The sequence below is a fragment of the Paroedura picta genome, chromosome 2, assembly GCF_049243985.1.
Source record: "Paroedura picta isolate Pp20150507F chromosome 2, Ppicta_v3.0, whole genome shotgun sequence".
Classification (NCBI taxonomy): domain Eukaryota; kingdom Metazoa; phylum Chordata; class Lepidosauria; order Squamata; family Gekkonidae; genus Paroedura; species Paroedura picta.
The window spans coordinates 72,154,808-72,173,860 of NC_135370.1; the positions used below are offsets into that span (position 1 = coordinate 72,154,808).

The following is a 19,053-nucleotide window of genomic DNA, read 5'->3' on the forward strand; positions in this document are numbered from 1 at the left end:
GACTCCGCCACGTGGCTGGCCCAGATGAGCACCTCTGCTCTTTGGTGCCACAGCATCCAACCACTCGCCAGAGAGGGGCACGGGTGGGAACCACTTCCTGCAGCCGCCGCCGGGATGCCAGGGAGGGAGCCAGCCAGAGATGCCTCCCTGCGTGCCTCAGAGCAGGCTCCGAGGCCCACGGGGAGCGCAGGAGTTGCCCGCAGGCGGGCCGCTCTGAAGCCTAGTTTTGAATAAAGATCTACCAGTTCTTTGCTTTCGTCTCTTTAAGTCTCTTTCTTCTTAGTGCTGTGTGTGTTTTTTAAGGGAAGCTGGTGGGAACTAGTGGATTGTGGAGAGAGACTATTAACATGGTAACACTGCAACAATTTATATTAAAAAACACACTAAAATCCTAGGAAAAATCCCTGAGATGGGAAGAATACATGTCTACAGGGCACTGAAACAAGGAAAATGTGAAGAAAATTCATGTGGATACTCCATTTCCACAACATCTCTGTGTTTATTATAGCAATGAAGGCAACGGGGAGTAGTTAACCTGTCTACGCTTTGATGTTGGTCAAAAAGGCTCTGGCACAAAAGATAGCTGAAGTTTGTTTAGTAAGAAGCTATGAAAAGGCTTCTGACCAGCTATCTAAACTCTTCAAAACTCCTCTCCCACCATTTCTGCATATGAGTTGCTGGCTGCACACCTTCTGACAACAGTCATTTGAAGCTAATCCCACCCTGCCCTCCATCCCAGGTTCACACAGGTTTTCCCTTATACAGATTACGAGTTTCCATTTTTTAAGTTGTCACAGCTGTCTGGTGTTCATGTGTGTTCAAAATGGAGAGGGCGGCACCAAAACGCACTTAACCACAACGTTGCACTTTTATGAGAGTTCAGGCTATGTCAGCAGACACACTGGTCATGTGCAAAACTCAACAGGAAGTGATTCTGTGCTGTGCCCCCAGAATGAACCATTCCGAGAAAGCGAACTGGCACGGCTCCCGTAGTGCCTTCGGTCAAATGACTGCAGCTCTCCTGACCCCTAAGGAATTTCTTGCGTTTTCTTCCAGTTAGCAGTGGGGAAGCAGGCAATAGAAAGAGGGAAAATGGGAAGGGGGCTGCTTCATAACCACCCAGGCCCACCATGGTATAAAATACTGCACAGAACAGGCTGTCGGGAATAGCTGCCCCAATATTCATGGTTTTGGCTGCCCAAAGGATAAGGCTTTCTACACAATAAAACCACCACCACTAAATATTACATACCAGGAGCTCGAGAGACAGAGCAACCAGCTGGCAAAGGGAAAGGGGCAATATACTTTGTGTCATGCCCACATTCATTTTCTCTTAGCCAAGCACAGAAAGGCCAGCAGCATGAAGGCCAAACAGTTTCAGAACACCTCCATGAAAGTGGCAGCTTTTTATTGCATTATGGTTTCACCTGACAACCCAAGCAAGAGCGACTATTTGATCAAGTATTGGGGGGCTGATCCAATGCCCAACCCTGGCCGATATAGTCAATCAGCCTTAACCAATTTTCCTCGGATGATGCACCAGAGCTGGGGCATGAACAGGATCTTTTACTCCCCATCACATGATTTTCTTGAGCCAATGCTTGAGACCCAGGTTTTTAACAAGGGGAGGACAATTTTGTTATTTCAGTGTCTGCAAAGCAACCCACCATACACAGTTTATGGGTTGAGGCATGGAAGGCAATTCCTCCAAGAACCAGGCCTTGGAGTCCTGCTAAGCACACGGAGAGCCCTAGCTGAACCTGGAAAAGATTTGTGTGTGTCTATTTGACATGGCCACACCTTCCTCACAATTGTCATACTGAACAGAGCTAGTAATGCAGCCCTGTATCAGGCCTCATTTGCCCTGGGTGCTCTGTGGCTGCATAGTGCTCCAGGCCTGCAGAATAACTTATATATTTTTAAAGTACAAAACTCCAGAAGTCAGGCCTGGAACCATCAGGGAATAGGGTGGCAAAGCTTTCTTCTCAAAAGGTTAGCTGTCCCTTTCACTAACACACCCGCCGCACCACAGCCCCAGGGGTGCAGCCGCCAGCATCCACACCGGTCTGCTCCTTCACAGTGCCAACCATAGCCCGACTGAGGCACTGTTAGCGGTCAGGGCGCTGTACACAGAACACCTTGGCTTGATGATCCCCAGAAGTGGTAACCACAACGGAAGCGTCTCTGCAAGGTAAGAGAACAGGGGGAGAGAGGGTTAAGTGCTCAGGATGCTGATGAATCATGGCCAAATCTCTTTTGCAGCTCAGTCTACCCACGATGATTTAGAAGCGAGTTCCCAAGTGATTTCAAGGGGCCTACTCCTAAGCAAGAGGGTAAAGTATCATTCTCTTTTACAACTCCTCATGGGGGGCAGGAGTGCCAGAGAACTACTAATAATGCAATCCACTGCAGTGTTAAACTAGTCTTGTGCACTGATTTCACTGGACTTGGACACGAGTTAATGCCCAAAATGGCACTAGAATCCTATGTTTTACAGGTCAAATCCCACAAATTTTAAGTTCAAAGTGGCAATAATTGCAGTTCCTTCCCATGGTTACCCCCCACCCCCAAATTCCCTGTGGGACCTGCATGAACTACTAGCCATTGGGTTGAAACTACATGGAAGAGAGAGAAGGGGGCAACATTCCCCTCCCGGTCGAGTTATCTCAGCATGACCTCCTTACACAGTCAGCTTGCTGTAGTGGTTAAGAGTGGCAGCCTGTAATCTGGAGAACCAGGGCTGATTCCGCCCTCCACACGCAGCCAGCTGGGTAGCCTTGGGCCAGTCCCAGTTCTCTCAGCCTCACCTACCTCACAGGGGGTCTGTGGTGGGGAGAGGAAGGCTACGTGATTGTAAGCTGCTCTGATACTCCTTCAGGTAATGAAAAGCAGGATATCAAAACCCCAGTTCCTCTTCCTCACTGCTCCGGTCTGCTTATCCCAGGGCTTCTCTTTCCTGCCAGCAGCCCCTGCTAGGCCTCTGACCACCCAGGAAGAATCTTCCCCTCCTACTTATTTCTTGCTCCAGGCACTCACTTGTTCAAAGCAAAGTCCAGGATTTCGGCCGAGTGGCCCCGATACTCGCTGATCAGCTTGCCGGAGCGTGCGTCCCAGAGGTAAACTGCACCATCCAGGCTGCAGGTGTAGACCACTGGCGAGTTCTCTTCCCACAGGAGCTGGACAATCCCTGACTGCAGATCCAGAGGGAAAGTGTTAGGACTGGAGGCATCTGCACTCCCATCGACTCAGGGTCCTTCTCACATGGCCCCTCACATCTGAGGATTATTAGATCACTTCCTTCAGCCAGGTGTCAACACTCTATAGATTTGTCCTTTTGGCTGAACACCAAGCTTGATCTGTCCCCACAGTAGCATTCATGATCAAGTTTGCACGGCCTGTTATAGCCAAAACTCCTTTGAGTTTCTACTATGCTATCAGTAAGAATCAGAAATACACCAGCAGGTATCTCTCAGTTCCTTTCTTGACATGACTGCTTAGGAAGAGGCTGCTGAAGTGCCTGCCTGCCAGCATTTACAGCCCCCGCTGGGTGCCCTCTTGGGGCTCAATGGCAGCAGCACAGCTACAAGGCAACGGTGCAGAATGGCCGCCACTGAAAACAGCTCCACTCTTTAGCTGCCAGGCTTCTCTCAGATAACAGTGCCCACTGGTGGTTGCTGTCAGGATCTTCTCCATTACCTCGTGTTGACACTTGTGCCTCAGGGTCTGAGTGGCGAGGTCATAAATGGCCAAGGTCCCATCCAAGTAGCCCACAGCTGCCAATGGCATTCTACAACAGCAAAAGGGGAGGATTATTTTATTACATGCCATCGATGTCTAATCACATGCCACCTATCCCATTTTTATCCTGCTGTGCTACCAAAGAGGTCAAAAGAAGCATACACAGTTATCATGTCCTCCATTATACCTTCATAACCATGTAAAATATGTTAGGCAGAGAGACACACAGAGAGAGAAGTTGGTCCAAGGTTATGCTGTGATCTGCAAGGTTCAGCGGGAATTTGGACCCTGCATTCTCTGGTCCTAGTCTGGTATCCTGTCTCATGGAAATATAGCTGGTATAGGCAGAGGTAGTTAAGTTTAACCTTTTAAAATGACCTTACTTGGACCAGGTTTCTTTCATTCACTCAATCTCCCAAAGCTGGCCTTCTTTATGAAGCTCACAAAAAGGCCTCCTCCACCCCCCACCCCCCGCAATACTCACACATTGCAGAAGCCCAGGGACTCGACCGAGTTGGATTCAGCTTCCTCAGCTTCGCCTGCTGAAGGCTTGGGGACAATGCTCTCTGCTCTGAACACAAAGACAACCTGCAGCAGAGGAGGAGCCAATCTCAACATCCGAAGCATCAGCACACTGTCAGGGGGACTAAGGATGGAACACTGACCAAGCCAAAGACAAAATCCATCTCTCCTCTTGCGAGATTGTTTTCATGCGCAAGTCTATTGGGGTGACCTTGAACTCTCAGCCTAGCGTACCCCACAGGTTTGTCTCCAGGGTAAAATGGGGAAGGGAGAACCATGTATGCTGCCATGAGCTCCTTGTAAGGAAGAGTTAAATAAAAATAGAATAAAATTTATCAATGTTCCAATTTTCAAGAGATGAATTTTTACACAGATTAAGTCCTAGGAACTGACTTGTTTCTACTTTATCAGTTTGGTAGGAGACCGGAATCCATTTACTGGGTTGGATCCTAAGAACTGTGAGCAGAGTTTTTCCTGCCACAGCCACACACTCCTTTACCTCCCATCGAAGACATGAAAGCTTAGGGGACTCACGGGATTTAGGGTTGGGCGCTTCGGCATCTGAAGCAGCTGTTCCCACCCAAAGCAGCCAGGTGCGCCTGCGCCGACTGGCACACCAGCACCCGTGCCTCCCCCCCCCCCCCCGGGCTGCTGCACTGGCTGCTTCGGGCGGGAACAGCCGCTTTGGACACTGAAGTGCCCAACCCTAAAATAATGTAAGATGGCATGAGAAGACCATGGCTGGAAGGTGGAAGACATGGAAATTATATGGATTCCTTATGGGAGTGGAAGAAGCCTGGATCTAACCCTGTCTATAGAAGTCATAGTGGCAATGAAATGTGTTCTCCTGAGAGATTTTAAGGGAGAAGTTTAAAAAATAGAGAGAGTTCAGCCAAAAATGCCATCTCCAGAGCAGATACTGGAAGAGCAGCACAACCACTACATTTATGAATGAATATGACCCCAAGTAACTGTGCAGATTAAAGCTGGAAAAGATGAAAGTGGGCGGGGGGGGGGGAAAGATCTTTTCTGGAAACTATGGTATGTAGTGGTTTGACTTGTGACCCTCACTGCAGCCAAATCAGTGCTATTTTCTCAAAAAGAACAGTCCATGGAATCAGAAAAGCTAATGAAGCAGAGATCAGGGCCCAAAACAGTTCCACAGGGCCTGCAAAAGGGAACTCCTCCACCAGGCATTGGGTTGAGGTTGACCAAAGCTAAACAGTGCCTACTGGGCCCCTGAATCTCTCTCCCTTGAATCCATATGACTGAGCTGACCAACTATGGCTCTGTTGGATTGTCTACTCTGTTGGAATGTTTATTGTTATTATTAGTAGTTGCCTTTGATTCGTTATAACCACTGAGTTTGTTATGTTTCATGTGAACCGTCCCGAGGCATAGGGGAGGGCAGTATATAAACTTAACAAATAATTTTAAAAAGCCAGCAACCAGGCTATGCAGGCTGTTCAATTGAAAGAATGATGAGTGTTTCTCCCCCCCCCCCCACTCCCTTGATTTATCCCAGCAAGGAGGAAAAGGAGGCACTAACCTTGCCAGTTGCAGAGTTCACTAACTTGGCATGGCAGTCCACAGAGCCTGTCAGGACCAGGCTGCCATCCTTATTGCTGGCCAAACAAGTCAAAGGGCCCTGGTGCCCATCTTGACCTGTAAAAAGCAGAAGTCAAGCAACTACAAAACATACCTAAGCAAGTGCAGAACTCAGCAGAGTGCTTCAGCCCATGCTCCCCAGCACCCTCTAGTTCTGTCAGTGACTTGACTCAAAATACCCCCTTTATCCTTGAGAAGGAATACCCCAGTGCTTGGAAGAGCACTTCTGTACTCACCTGCCCACCCAGATAAAGAGCTACTCAATCCACCCCCTGTTCAGTTGCAGTCCAGCTGAGGCTCCTTGGCTACCAGAAGAGGATACAACATGCCAAGCAGCACAGAGAAGTCCTGTGTAAGCTGGCACAAGCGAGGTGTCTATTTTTTAGCTGGGCTGGCCTAATAAGTATCTCAGGATTCCCTACATTCATTGGAACCCACCCAATGAATGAAAACAGGCAAGGAGAGAACATGGAATCTTTGGTACCTTTTAAGACATGCAGTGAGCTGCCTTGCTTCAGATCCCAGAAGCGCACAGTCCCATCTTCATAACCAACCACGGCTCTCTTCCCTGCATTGAATGTCTTTGTGTTAAGTCACTTCTAGCCTCCTTTCCCAAAGGCCTTCTCAACTCTTAAAGAAACCCTTGCCATCCCTCACAACACAGGTAAACCACAGGTGTACCTTGAAGGACAAAGTTGCACAGCACTCCTTCCACTAAGCATTTTAGTTAGGTTATTGACTCATAATCCACCTTTCTCACTGGGACTCAAGCTGGATTACAGACAGTCAGTCACTATAACCCACAAGGCAGGACAATCAACAAACAATACAATAAGATTGCTACTGGAGAAATTTGGAACCAGCCAGGAATCTAAAAACAAAACTAGAGCAAAGCACAGGTATTAACACAATGCATTAAACAAATTACTGCAACAGGCAGTACAAGTTATACAAGTTAGCATAGATCAGCCATTCTCAGCAAAGCCATATGGCCCCTCTGGGGGTGGGGGGGCACTGGCACATCTGAAGGGCGCCACAGACTGAAAAATGTGAGACAGGAAACCCAAAGGGATATGGGGGCCCCTGGTAACTGAATCAATGAAGTACCCTTTTTCCTGTATGAGATTGTTAATTGCTAGAAAGTTTGACCTTTGTCAAGGGAAAGCCTAGGGTCACTGATGAAGAAACCAAAGACTGAGAGCAACAGAGCAGTGGGTCTACTAGGGAGTAAGATATCAACTATGCCGTCATCGACTGTAAAGGAATTTTTATATGTTTTATATTTTGTGAATTTTTATTGATATCTTCTATATTTTATAAACCGCCACAAGATGGATGGACCAAGAGTGGCGGTCTATAAATCGAAACATATATACATACATAAAATCATGTACTCCATTTGTTTGTGCTTGAATTACTGCATTTAAAAAATGAAAACATGTTTCTTCTGGTTCTAGAAAGCTTGCATATATAAAAGGCAAAATACGTCAAATATTGTTAGTTCAATTTTAGTTTAGGCCTTTTTTAGTCTAGCTCATTTTGCAAGCACCAGCCACAAGAATTGCACTAGGTCTCATAGATGCTTAAACTTCATAACAGCCTTTAAAGAGTTCTTCTGATATTACAGAATGTTCAAGCTTTCTTGTTCAATAATAAAGGATTCTTTGTCTAGCTGTACACATTGTGTGGTAACCTTGTTTGACAGGGGCACTCGAGAACTGAGCAGAGCTCCTAAAATTCCTCTGGCCAAAAAATCAAAAGGGTCGAGAATGGCTGGTATAGACCACAGTTCCTGGACCTTTACCCAAGTAACTTTTGAAGCCATTCTGTACAGTGCAGCTCTATCATCTGTGTAGGAAAGCGCTCCAGAACAACTCAGTTTTGCATGGCTTTTCAAAAGCCAGGAAAGTGGAAGCCTTCCTGACCTCCTCAGGCACCTCCACCCCTGCATCTATTCTGCAAACCAATCTCCACATCCCAGGCCCCATTCCTCACCGTCTGGGAGGACATGCCCACAAGTGGCTGGGCAGTTTGGCCCTTGAAATGTCTTGCAGTCTCCACCAGGGATCTTCCACATCCAAGAGTTGCCATCGGCCGTGCCAGCGAAGAGAACGTGGGCCTGAGGATGCCATTCCATCCACTGGGGTTGAGAGGCAGGAAGAGACAAGGCAGACCGGGAGGTGAACAAAATGCTACAAAATCTGAACAGTTTTTATTATTCTTTTTTATTATTATTATTAGATTTTTATACCGCCCTCCCATACGACTCAGGGTGGTTTGGTATGTAAAGAACAAATCCCTGCCCAAAAAAATGAGCTGCTTGAAACCACTCCAGTAGCTTATACCTCAATACATTTACTAAGAATACATATAATACTTAATATATAAATAACACTTTAAAGTAAAATAAATAATACTTCAAGAAAGTCTAACATACAGTTTCTCAGTAATCCTTTCAGCAACCTTATGAGGAAGTTTGGTATCCTTCTCGTATTACAAACAAGCAAGAAGGGCTGGGAAATGGGGACTTGCTTAAAATTACTAAGTCAACCGATTGCCAAGGCACCCCTTTTCCATCAGCAATTTGCTTTGGATGGCAGTATGCGGCAGGAGTTTAGATGCCCTGTCTATTCCATCTGATTTCTTGAAGAGCTTAAGGGCTGTGAAAAAGCTGAAGAAGTTTTACAAGAACTGCTAAGTAAACAGCGTTCCGGCTGTTTATTTCCTAATGTCCAACGTTGTTACTGCTGGTGCTAAAAATGGTTCCAGCTGTAACCTCATCCACAATCTCAGGCCCACCATTTCTGGGACACAAGGCCTTTGTGGCTGGTTTGACCAAGAGGCATTTTCATCAACAGCTGCTGGCTGGCCAGAAAACCTTTAGAAGTTCACTAACAACGTATGTTAGAGGCAGCCATCTCAGAATCTTGCAAGCACAGCACTAGCTCTGAAACACACAAGTTTCCATGGATTTGTTAAGGTCTAAGTAAGATCTTCACCCCTGCCCTCTTGTGAATGCAAAAGAAGCCTTTGGAATGCATTGGCAGTATTTCTTAAAAGCAACATGGATTGCTCACTGGGGCACCAACACTATCTTCTCATACTGAAACTTACATCCTGGAATTTGCAGACCCTGTTCCTTACCTCCAAGTCACCCACTTCGAAAGACCAGATCTCCTCTTTGGTGTCCACCCGCCATACTTTGATCAGTCCACTCATGTCGCCTGTAGCCACGAAGGTAGAGTCATGGCTGAAACCAGCACAAGTAACAGAATCTTTGTGACCTAGGAATAATGAAGAAAAAGAGATCCTGGTTTGTGTGCACAGCCTACTTAACACAATTAAGTAGAGCTAAAGTGCACTGGCAAACCACCCCGTATTGAGTCTGTCATGAAAACGCTAGAGGGAGTCACCCCAAGGGTCAGACATGACCCAGCACTTTTTAAAGTGCAACAGGTAGTCAAATGATTCAGCAGATCATGGCTGGCTACTCGGTGACAGTATTAAACTGTCCTTCTTAAGTAAGCCCCATCCTCAAGAAATCAGCAGCTCTTCCCTTGCAAAAGGAAGATGGTCTCTTCCAGGGCAATAACTCAAGACTTTTGCACTGGCTAATCCTTTCTCATCCAAACCACATGTCAACAGTTCCTCCTACATTTTTCTTACAGTGTGGCACATGGCCTAAGAGACGTAAGCTGTGCGGTGTTCCAAGGAATACCAGTTCAAATCTGCCCTCTGCCAAGAATGCAAGAGGTGGCATTAGACTGTGTACTCACACAGTCTAATGCCACCTCTTTCTCTAGTCTCCTTCCCCTCCCAAATGCACCAGAGCTTGTATTTTATAGGACCGCCACATGGATAATTGTAATGTATGGGACTGCCATAAGGATAATTGTGAATTAATATAAAATATTTGGAATCCTTTAAAATGCCATGTAAATGCTAACAACATTATCATCATCAGTCTCCTGTCTCAACGCCCCCAACCGTGTCAACTTTTCATGATACAAAAGATCACTCTGGCTTACATTCTTGGTCAGCGGAATTATTCACACATGGCTGTCTTTTTGACTGTCGTTGAGCGCCAAAAATAGTATAAAAATATAAAATGATTGATTTTATCTGATTTCCATACCACCCGCCCAGCAGAGTGGTTCACAACATTCTATATAAATTGGAAGCAACATCTCAAATGGGAAACAGCAGCCATTGTTTCTTCCTCCCATTCATTCAAATTTCAGACAGGGGGAGAATAGTGCAGATCACCTGAGCATTCAAAGAGGAGCTCGCCATCATTGAGGTGCCATATGTAGGCCTTGTCATCTTCTCCACCTGTCACAGCCAACGTGTTGGTCTTGGGATCAATGCCGACACAGAAAACAGAAGCTGGAGTAGAGAAACAGAATGTTAACAATGGACTCAAAATATCTCCTCCTCCTGCGGGTCCTCCTCCCCCATTCAGGGCTCTCCCCAAGAGTCAAGGCTTGTCCTCATCCTCTGTGCAACCTTCTCCCCGTGAATGGCCAGTATGTCTCCAAGGAAAGAGAGAAGAGCTTGAATGGCATGTAGTGCCTCGCCCTCTTTGCCCTCTTTTCACTTCAGAAGGCAACTGGCCTTAGAAAGGCAGAAGGAAGTAATTGCAAAGAGCACCAGTCCCAACTTGGGCAACTCAGCAGCAGCAATCCAAGTTGGCAATACGGGCTTAAAATTGCCATGGTTAAAATTGCCCCCCTCCTTTTCCCTTCTTAGCAGGTGTGGAATTGGGATAGTTATATTTAATTTTGCTGCCATTCTTGTCTTAACTTTTGTACTACTTGTATTATGTTTTATTGTGCTTTTATTGTTTTAGGGGATTGGGTTTTATGTGACCCGCCTTGAGGCGGGATATAAATAATGATAATGATAATGATAATAGTTGTCTAAGGGTACCAGGCAGAATGAATATTGCCTCTCTCAAAACAACTATGTAAGGAACACAACAGGCAAATTCCATTGCTGTACTGATACTTTTCCAACTGAATCTGTTTGGCCAACCTAAAATTAGTCTTGGGCAGCAGTAAGCATTAAATTACACAGGAATTATTCCATGAGTGAGAGACACACAATTCAAATGAACCTAACATTCCCCCCCCCCCGTTCAATCCAAGCTTCATTTTGCCACATTCCCCATAACAAGGACAGAATCCATCATCTGTTTCCAAACAGAAAGCATCTTCTTGGGAGATCAAACGGTTTCAGGAGAGGGCCACTTCTTTCCTTGTGCTAGCTTACCTGTGTGCTTTGAAAATGTGACCTCACTATCATCTTGGGCCTCCATGCCTTCCTCCACCCCCTCATCTTCCTCCTCAGTCTCCCAAGCAACCTCCTCTTCTTCTAAATCCACATCTTCCATCTCATTGGCCAGATCATCTGTTGCAAGGAAACAAACCAAACCAGAAACCATTGAGGAACATTTATTTATCATTTACTGATGTTATTACAGTATACTTTTCTCAAGATGGAATACACAGAATAAATATGTACAGTCAACGGGAGGGGACATCCAATAAACAAAGCAACAGGATTTGTATGGTAGAAATCTGTAACCAGACAGACATCTGAAAATATAACTGAAGCAAAGCACATGAATTAACATGATGTATTAAATTACATAGTAGGATACTAAATAAATTACATAGTAGGATACTAAATAAATTACATAGTAGGATACTAATTACAACAGCATGCAGCATGAGCTAAACACAGGAATATCCCTAACCCATTCACCAAGTATCTTTTTGAAGCCTTTTGATATGTGTAGCCCTCCTGAATCATCCAGTGTTGCATATTCTTTGCAGAAAGCCAAAAGAGAGAGAGTCTTCCAGTCTTGACCTCATCAAGCAGGCCATTCCATAGGGTGGAGGCCACCAAAGAGAATACAGGTATAAGGACAGTTGTTTATTTGGGCTCTTTGCAGGATGCCACTTCCAAAAGGCAGAGCATACAGTAAGAGCATGATTGTCAACCTCCAGGTGGCAGCTGGAGATCTCCAGGTAACCAAGTGATGGGCAGCCAAAGGAGTAATTGCGGAATGGACATAACAGCCATGCAGCTCCCAATAATAGCTGAGCTGTAGTATTCAGCACCAACTACAGTCTGTTGATCTTAAGGGGAGTGCTGCAATGTTACTGTGGCACAACCCCAGGGGGCCAAATCAACCATAACAAGATATGTGTGTGTGTGTGTGTGTTACCTTGCTTCTGCGGCAGTAATCTCGGCACTTAGCAAGTGTTTGCTGAACTTCATGCTCTCAACTTCGGCAGGGTTGATGTCAAGGAACACATAAAGCCGCTCTTAGAGGGCTGACAAGGCAGGTGCTGCAACTGCGCTCAAGGCCACTTCTCAAGCAATCATGCCTGCGCCCTATTCAAAGGACAAGCTCGCTTCCCTCTGGGCCCATCGGGAGATCTCCAGCATTGCCTCGACCAGGACGCGCCTGGTGCAAAGGCAGCCAAGGCGACCGAATCCCCGCCTTCCCCGCAACACCAGTCCATCGGATGCCCAGCGCCTTCCCGCGCTCACCGGGTCCAGGCGACTCCAGGTCCACCACTTCCACGAGCTCTTCGGCATCGCCGTCCCCACCGGCCAGGAGCAGCAGGGCCGCCGAGCCTTCCGGGCCGGGGTCCGATTCCGCTCCGTCGCCAGACTCCGCCATGGCAGCTGCGACTTACCAGCGCCACATGCGCCTGCCCCGCGCTTGCCAATCACGCCCCGTCCATTCGCTTCCCCGCGGATACGCGGAGGTAGAGGCGCCACAGCCAATCGCCGAAGGGAGTTTGCGACGGCTGACCAATCGGAGCCGTCAAAACAGCGCTAGGCATGCAGGGAATTGTAGTCGGCGCCGCCTGTGACGCTTTGGAGCCGGCCGTCCGCCCGCTGCTGCCGGTTCAGGGCTTCCAAGGAAGGTCACGGGAGCTCTTGCGTTGCCGGTGGAGCGAGTAGTTGTGTCCGAGATGGCGGCTGCGTGGCTTCGAGTTCCGGGTAGGCTGGGGACTCCCAGTGGGGAGTTGGGGCATCAGAATAGTCTTGAGGCTGTGCGTGCCAAGTGGGTGGCTCTGGAGCAGGAGTCTCTGCACAGTTACTTCGCAGTTAGTCCCACTGAACTCAGCGGGATTTACTTCCGAGTCGATGAGTGGCCTTAGAAGAGCGTGGTTGTAGTTGTCCACAAATAGCCAGCCCCTTAGATTGGGCAGGAGAGGACGGTGGGTTGTAGACCTGCAAGGAGACGGAAAGGGTCCTTATGGATACCGGAGACCATGGCAGAAGGAGGGGCTTCTTTCTATCAATCACATTTTGTTATCACTCCCGTGAAGGGCTTTTATACGGGGGTTCACTGCAACCATGTGAGGGAAGTTACTCTGAGCGTGGGCTACCCGGTGAGCCTTTTGGCGGCCCAGATCAAAATCCGACACCACAACTGCCATACCAACCACACGATTGCTATTGATACACCTGGTTCTGGGTGCGAGATTAAGCAAAACCCATAAAAACAGAATTCCAAAAGAATCAGACAAGAGTCCCAGATGACGCAAAAATAAAATACACTTGCAAATATAGGGAAATCACAGCAACAGGGCTTTCTTGTTACTTTTCAATTCACACATTTCCATTGGTCCATGCATCGTCACCTTATACTGTTAGCACCTTTAGATTGGTCAGGGTCTCAGGACAGTTCTGGTCGAGCCTAATGTGCTGGATTCTCTTTTACAAGGGGGTATTGTTACAGGGTGCTAGAATCTCTAGATTCCTAGGCCAGCAATAAATCATCCTTGAAGGCCATAATGTGGCCTCTTGCAACCTCTTAAAAACTCTTGTTTTCATTATCTTGTATATGGAATTCAGGCATACGTGCCTCTCTCACTCACAGCTAATGGTGCTAAGACATCTTCCAGTATCTGTGTGAAACTTTGGTCAAGCTATCAGCAAAGATTTTGTGAAGTCTATTTTCAATGGTCCTACACTATAATCCCTAAAAGCAGAATATATGCTAATCTGTTTTGGCTAATAACCACTCACAGACCTCTCTAATCCTCTCTTGAAGATGTCTATGCTTGTAGCCACTTCCATTTCCTGCAGCAGTGAATTCCACATTGATTACTCTTTGGAGGAAGTAGTGCATCCTTTTATTTGTTCCAAGATTACTGTTAGTTTCATTGTGCACTCAGCAGTTCTTGTACTGAGAAAGGGTGAAAAATTCTTCTTTCCCTCATGCACAACTTTATAAAACACTGTCACCATCTCCAAACTCAACAGCCCTAACCTCTAGCCTTTCTTTCCACTTAATTTTAGTTATCCGTTTTTACATCTTTTTTTGAAGGACAGTGACCAGAACTGTACACAGTAATAATGAGGTCACACCATTGATTTATACAGGGGCATTATGGAGGAAGCCAACACGACTCTTGAGCTTCCACTTTAGGCTACCATGAATTTTCTGCCATGGGAAGGGGTGGGGACTGATTTTAGCAGCACTCCCAAACTACACAGCAAGCAGGGAGTGCACCTGAATCGTGAGATTTGTGCGGAATGTTTGTAATTTCACGGAGCATTAAGATGGTCATTGCACTGTTGTTTCTAGGTGCGTAAAGGGTTTCAGTCTTTTTCCTTGAAAACATATTGACACATTGACACAATCAATGTGTGAGTAGTTTAAATCACCAAAAACAAAACAACCCCCCCCCCAAAAAAAATACATATGTAATAAAGTGAGTGGCCATCGATGACACATGACCCAACACTGCCTAGCACCGGAGGGCCCCAATCAGATCTTCCTCACTGCCCTGGCCTCAACCATAGACCTGGCAGAAAAGCTCAGTTTTGCAGGCCCTGCAGAACGACGAAAGCTCCCACAGGCCCCGCAACTCAGTCGGGAGCTCATTCCACCATGTAGGGGCAAAAAAGGCCCTGGCCCTGGTCAAGGCCAGGTGTGCTTCTCTGAGGGTGGGAATGACCAACAATGCATAGGGTGACAGGCAGTCCCTCAGGTTTGTGCGTCCCAGACCTTGAAGGGCCTTAAAGGTCAAACCCTAAACCTTGTACCAGATCCAGGCAGCAACTGGTAGCCAATGCAGCTGCCTCAGCACAGGCTTGATATGGGCCCTCCAAGATGTACCTGTGAGAACCCTAGCAGTTGCATTTTGTACCAGCTGAAATTTCTAGATCAGGGACAAGGGCAGGCCTGCATACAGCAAGTTACAGAAATCTATTCTGGAGGTGACCGTTGCATGGATCAGGGGTAGTCAACCTGTGGTCCTCCAGATGTTCGTGGACTACAATTCCCATGAGCCCCTGCCAGCATTTGTTGATGGGGCTCATGGGAATTGTAGTCCACGAACATCTGGAGGACCACAGGTTGAGGATCCCTGACATGGATCACCGTTCAGAAGACAAGTAGGGTGCTAGTAGCTGTGCCTGGCGAATGTGGAAAAATGCTGGGCATGCTACCCTCTTGTCCTGTGCCTCGATGGTTAGTGAGAAATCCATAGTCACTCACAAATTACTGGCCTGGAGCATGGTTGTAAGTTGTGTCTCTTCCAGAGTGGGTAATCACACTTCCTGACCTGCCACCCTATCCCCCCCCCCAGCCACAGGACCTCCATCTTAGAGGGGTTGAGTTTCAGACGACTCTGCTCAAGCCCTTCAGCCACTGCTTCCAAACATCTGGCAAATGGTTCCAGGCGGGAGTCCGGGTGGCTATCCATGAGGAGATATATCTGGGTTTCATCAGCATACTGATGACAACTCAGCCCAAAACTCCGCACCAGCTGGGCAAGAGGGTGCATAAAGATGTTGAAAAGTGTGGGGAAGAGAACCACAACCTGAGGGACCACACAAGGGAGTTGATAGGAGTGCAACAACTCCTCCCCCACGGCAACCCTCTGGGTCCGGTTATGGAGAAAAGGGTGTAACCAACTAAGGGCTGTGCTCCATATCCCGGTCCTGGCAAGGCAGTGGGCCAGCTGTTCATGGCTGACCATATCAAAAGTGGCCGACAGATCTAACAGAACAAGTATAGTTGACACGCCCCGATCCAGCTGGTGATGAAGGTTGTCTATCAGGGCAACCAACACCGTCTCCACCCCGTGTCCAGGGAAGAAGCCAGACTGATATGGGTCAAGAGCCAAAGTTTCATCCAAGAATGCCAGGAGCTGGTCCCCTGTGGCACTTTCAACTACCTTACCCAGGAATGCCAAATGTAAAACCGGATGGTAGCTGGCCGGGTCCCGTGGGTCCAGAGATGGTTTCTTAAGGAGAGGGTGAACCACTGCCCCCTTTAGCAGCTCAGGGAACTCCTCAGTAGATAGGGAGAGATTAATAATATCCCTGAGCTGACGTCCTATCCACTGGTCACCTCCTTTGAGGACCCAAGACGGGCAGGAATCCAGGGAGTAAGTGGTAGCCCTAATCAACTCCAGCAACTTATCCACTTTGAGTAAAGAGAGCCATTTGAAGCCATCAAGCATCACCTCTGAAGGTGGCCAACAGGCCTCCAGTTCATTTACTGCACCAACCATGGTGGGAATGTTGCGGCGGACAAAACTTTATCTTCAAAATAGCTCGCTAATGCCTCACAGCCAAGATTCAGTTGACTAATATTTTGGCACCCCTCCTCCAGGGTGGTAAGAGACCAAACTACCCTAAACAATTGAGCTGGGTGAGAGCTTGGAGATGCAATTTCCATGGCAAAAAATTCTCGTTTTGCCACTTTCACTGCCATCTCATACGCCCTCTCACAAGCATGTGATAAGATGTTCTTGCCACCTCGTTGCAAGTCTTCCACCATACTTGCTCTAGCTGTCTCCCCTCTTCTTCTCAAGGAGTGCCCTGGTATACCAGGGAGCCTGTTTGAGTCAAGGATGGAGAGGGCACCTAGGGACAATCTTATCTGTAGTGGCTGCCAGGTGGGACTGCCGGTCCTCCACCAGGGCCGTCAGCGAGACGCCAGGAGGCATCGGGTTCTGCCGAGCATTTCAGAAACCAAGTGGATCCATAAGTCTCTGTGGGCAGCCAAAAATACACCTGATGCCCAGTTGGGAAGGGGGTGGTACCCTAAGCCCAGCCTGCAGGGCATAGTGGTCTGACCACGGTTCTCTCAATTCTAGCTTGAAATTCCAACCACTACATCAAACTGATTTTTGTAGGATGGCTGCTACTGCAACAGTAGCAAACAGCCAGTCCTGGGTCATGCCTGTAAAGGGGACATCAAGTTGTCCTGTAGTTGCTATCAAGCTTGGCCCAAGGAGACCTCCCTTAAAGGCCAAAATAGCTCTGAAAAGCCCCCCCCCCCCTTTCCTCATTTTTACTGACAGAAATCAGGGCATGATTACTGGCAATCGTTTCAGATTCAGAGTACCTTTATTGGCATAAAATTGCAAAGCATAAAAGAAAAAGTTCCAGATGTAAAATCCATCGTAAAAAGATTTTCATTTAAAATTGCCAGCAAAAACTTTGCTACTTTTAAATAGTTGCTGAGTCCCTCACATTTAGTGTCATTTTAATCCAATGTTTCTCATTAACACAGCTGAATTTCAATTTCTTCAGATAATTAGCTAATGTGACATATACTTCAAACGTAGGACACACCAGATGTATATGATTACAGGCAATATTGTGGGCATCTGTTTCTTAAAGCTAAAGCTGCTCTTTTCATTATTTTGTAGAATTCCCCCCCACATAGACATAGTTTTTGTTGTTTAATTTCAGATTTTTCTGCAAACCTGAGGCTTTCCCCTAGTTTATAGAAAGTTCTATCTCATCTGTTCATAGACTCCAACTCTAAATTTAAGTATCCACCAATGAGGTCACATTGAGAATAGGATCTGTTGATTTTATAATTGTTATAAAAGAGCAACTTCATATACGCAGTGTGACCCTTTTGCAGGTTGCCTCTCTGCTGCTGGGAGCCAAACAGCAGGCTTAATTGTGCCTTTAAGGACTCCCACCAGGTTCTTCCATAGTAGCCACCGGGCTTTGAGAGAAGTACCAACAAAGTCACAGCCTGGTGAGCAGATATATGAAGAAGAAGAAGATAAACCCCGGAAGAAAGCCTGGCACCCCATGAAGAAAGTTGCCATTGCCTGGTGAGTATCACAACATTAGTTTGTTTTGTGTGTTCCCACTCAGTTTGCTGTCACTTTTGCAGCCTTCAGTAGTGGGTAAAAGGCTTATGACAGAAGTCTGGTTGAGCTCTTGGATGTACCTGCAGTGCTGGACAGCAGCAGAACAGTAGTAGGATAATAAGCACAGATAGTGACAGGAGGCTATGGTTTGAACCCTAAGGACCCTTGCATAAAGTGGCTCAGGTTGTGAGCTTTTTGTACCTTTTAAAAGGGCTTTTGTACATAGGCAGTATGGTAGCACTATACAAAAGTCTTCCCAAAGTTACTTGTAACTTTGTTACTTGTAAATTATTGGGGCTTGTGGCCTGTACTGATGTGAGTTGAATCCTGTTGTGTAATATTGCATCAATGTTTCATCTTAATATTTATGCTTTGCTTGTCCTTTTTTGGAAGTTTTGTTTGGATCTACAAGTCAAATCCTATTTCATGCTTCTTGAATGTGCCATCTTGTTGATTGACTCATCCTGCGTAATCTGCTTTGAATTACAGTGAGAACAGCAGGCTATAAATTACATAAAAATTCCATGCAGCTCTTTGCTTAAATATTTATTTTGTCTTCCCAAGGGCCATCGGCTTCCCTTCTGGCATCGTTCTTTTTCTCTTCACCAAGCAACAAGTACAGAAGGACCGTCTGAAACAGTTGAAAATCCGCCAGAAGTTGAGGGCATCCAATGAGGGAGAGTATGCGAGAGAACGGTATAAGTTGGCCACACTGAGAACAGAGGAAGTGACTGAAACAAAAACCTAACCCTTGGCTATGGTTGCAATAGCCAGAACCTCCAGTACATGGTGAAGGAACTAATGGATCTGTGTCATTCCTACTGTGCAGTTACTGGAATGGGACAGATACATTTAGCAGGCTTTCATGTTGCATTTGGATGGAAATATGCAGCTGTCACCAATAAAATCTTTTCAACCCCCAGATCCTCAGTTTTTCATGGTTCCTAGAAAATAAATACAGCAGCCTTCCTGGTAACAAAAGGCAATTCTGTGCTCGTAGTAAGTAACCAATGCTATTTGTTTTTTT

At 46.7% G+C, this 19,053-nt stretch overlaps 2 protein-coding genes across 2 annotated transcripts; one reads left to right on the forward strand and one right to left on the reverse strand.

The window, feature by feature from the left end:
• Positions 1-479: 479 nt before the first annotated feature.
• Positions 480-12,667, reverse strand: AAMP (angio associated migratory cell protein). The gene is made up of 11 exons (XM_077320652.1): positions 12,430-12,667; positions 11,140-11,277; positions 10,135-10,254; positions 9,013-9,152; positions 7,864-8,008; positions 6,353-6,436; positions 5,810-5,925; positions 4,223-4,326; positions 3,697-3,787; positions 3,037-3,191; positions 480-2,184 (listed from the first exon to the last, which is right to left on the reverse strand). The coding sequence occupies exons 1-11, from the start codon at positions 12,560-12,562 to the stop codon at positions 2,109-2,111; spliced, it is 1,302 nt and encodes a 433-aa protein (XP_077176767.1). The 5' UTR covers positions 12,563-12,667; the 3' UTR covers positions 480-2,108.
• A 69-nt stretch (positions 12,668-12,736) lies between these two features.
• Positions 12,737-18,950, forward strand: LOC143829551 (uncharacterized). Its single transcript, XM_077320663.1, has 3 exons — positions 12,737-12,888; positions 17,789-17,987; positions 18,591-18,950. Exons 1-3 carry the CDS (start codon positions 12,861-12,863, stop codon positions 18,772-18,774), a joined length of 411 nt encoding a protein of 136 aa, XP_077176778.1. The 5' UTR covers positions 12,737-12,860; the 3' UTR covers positions 18,775-18,950.
• The last annotated feature ends 103 nt before the right edge of the window (positions 18,951-19,053 follow it).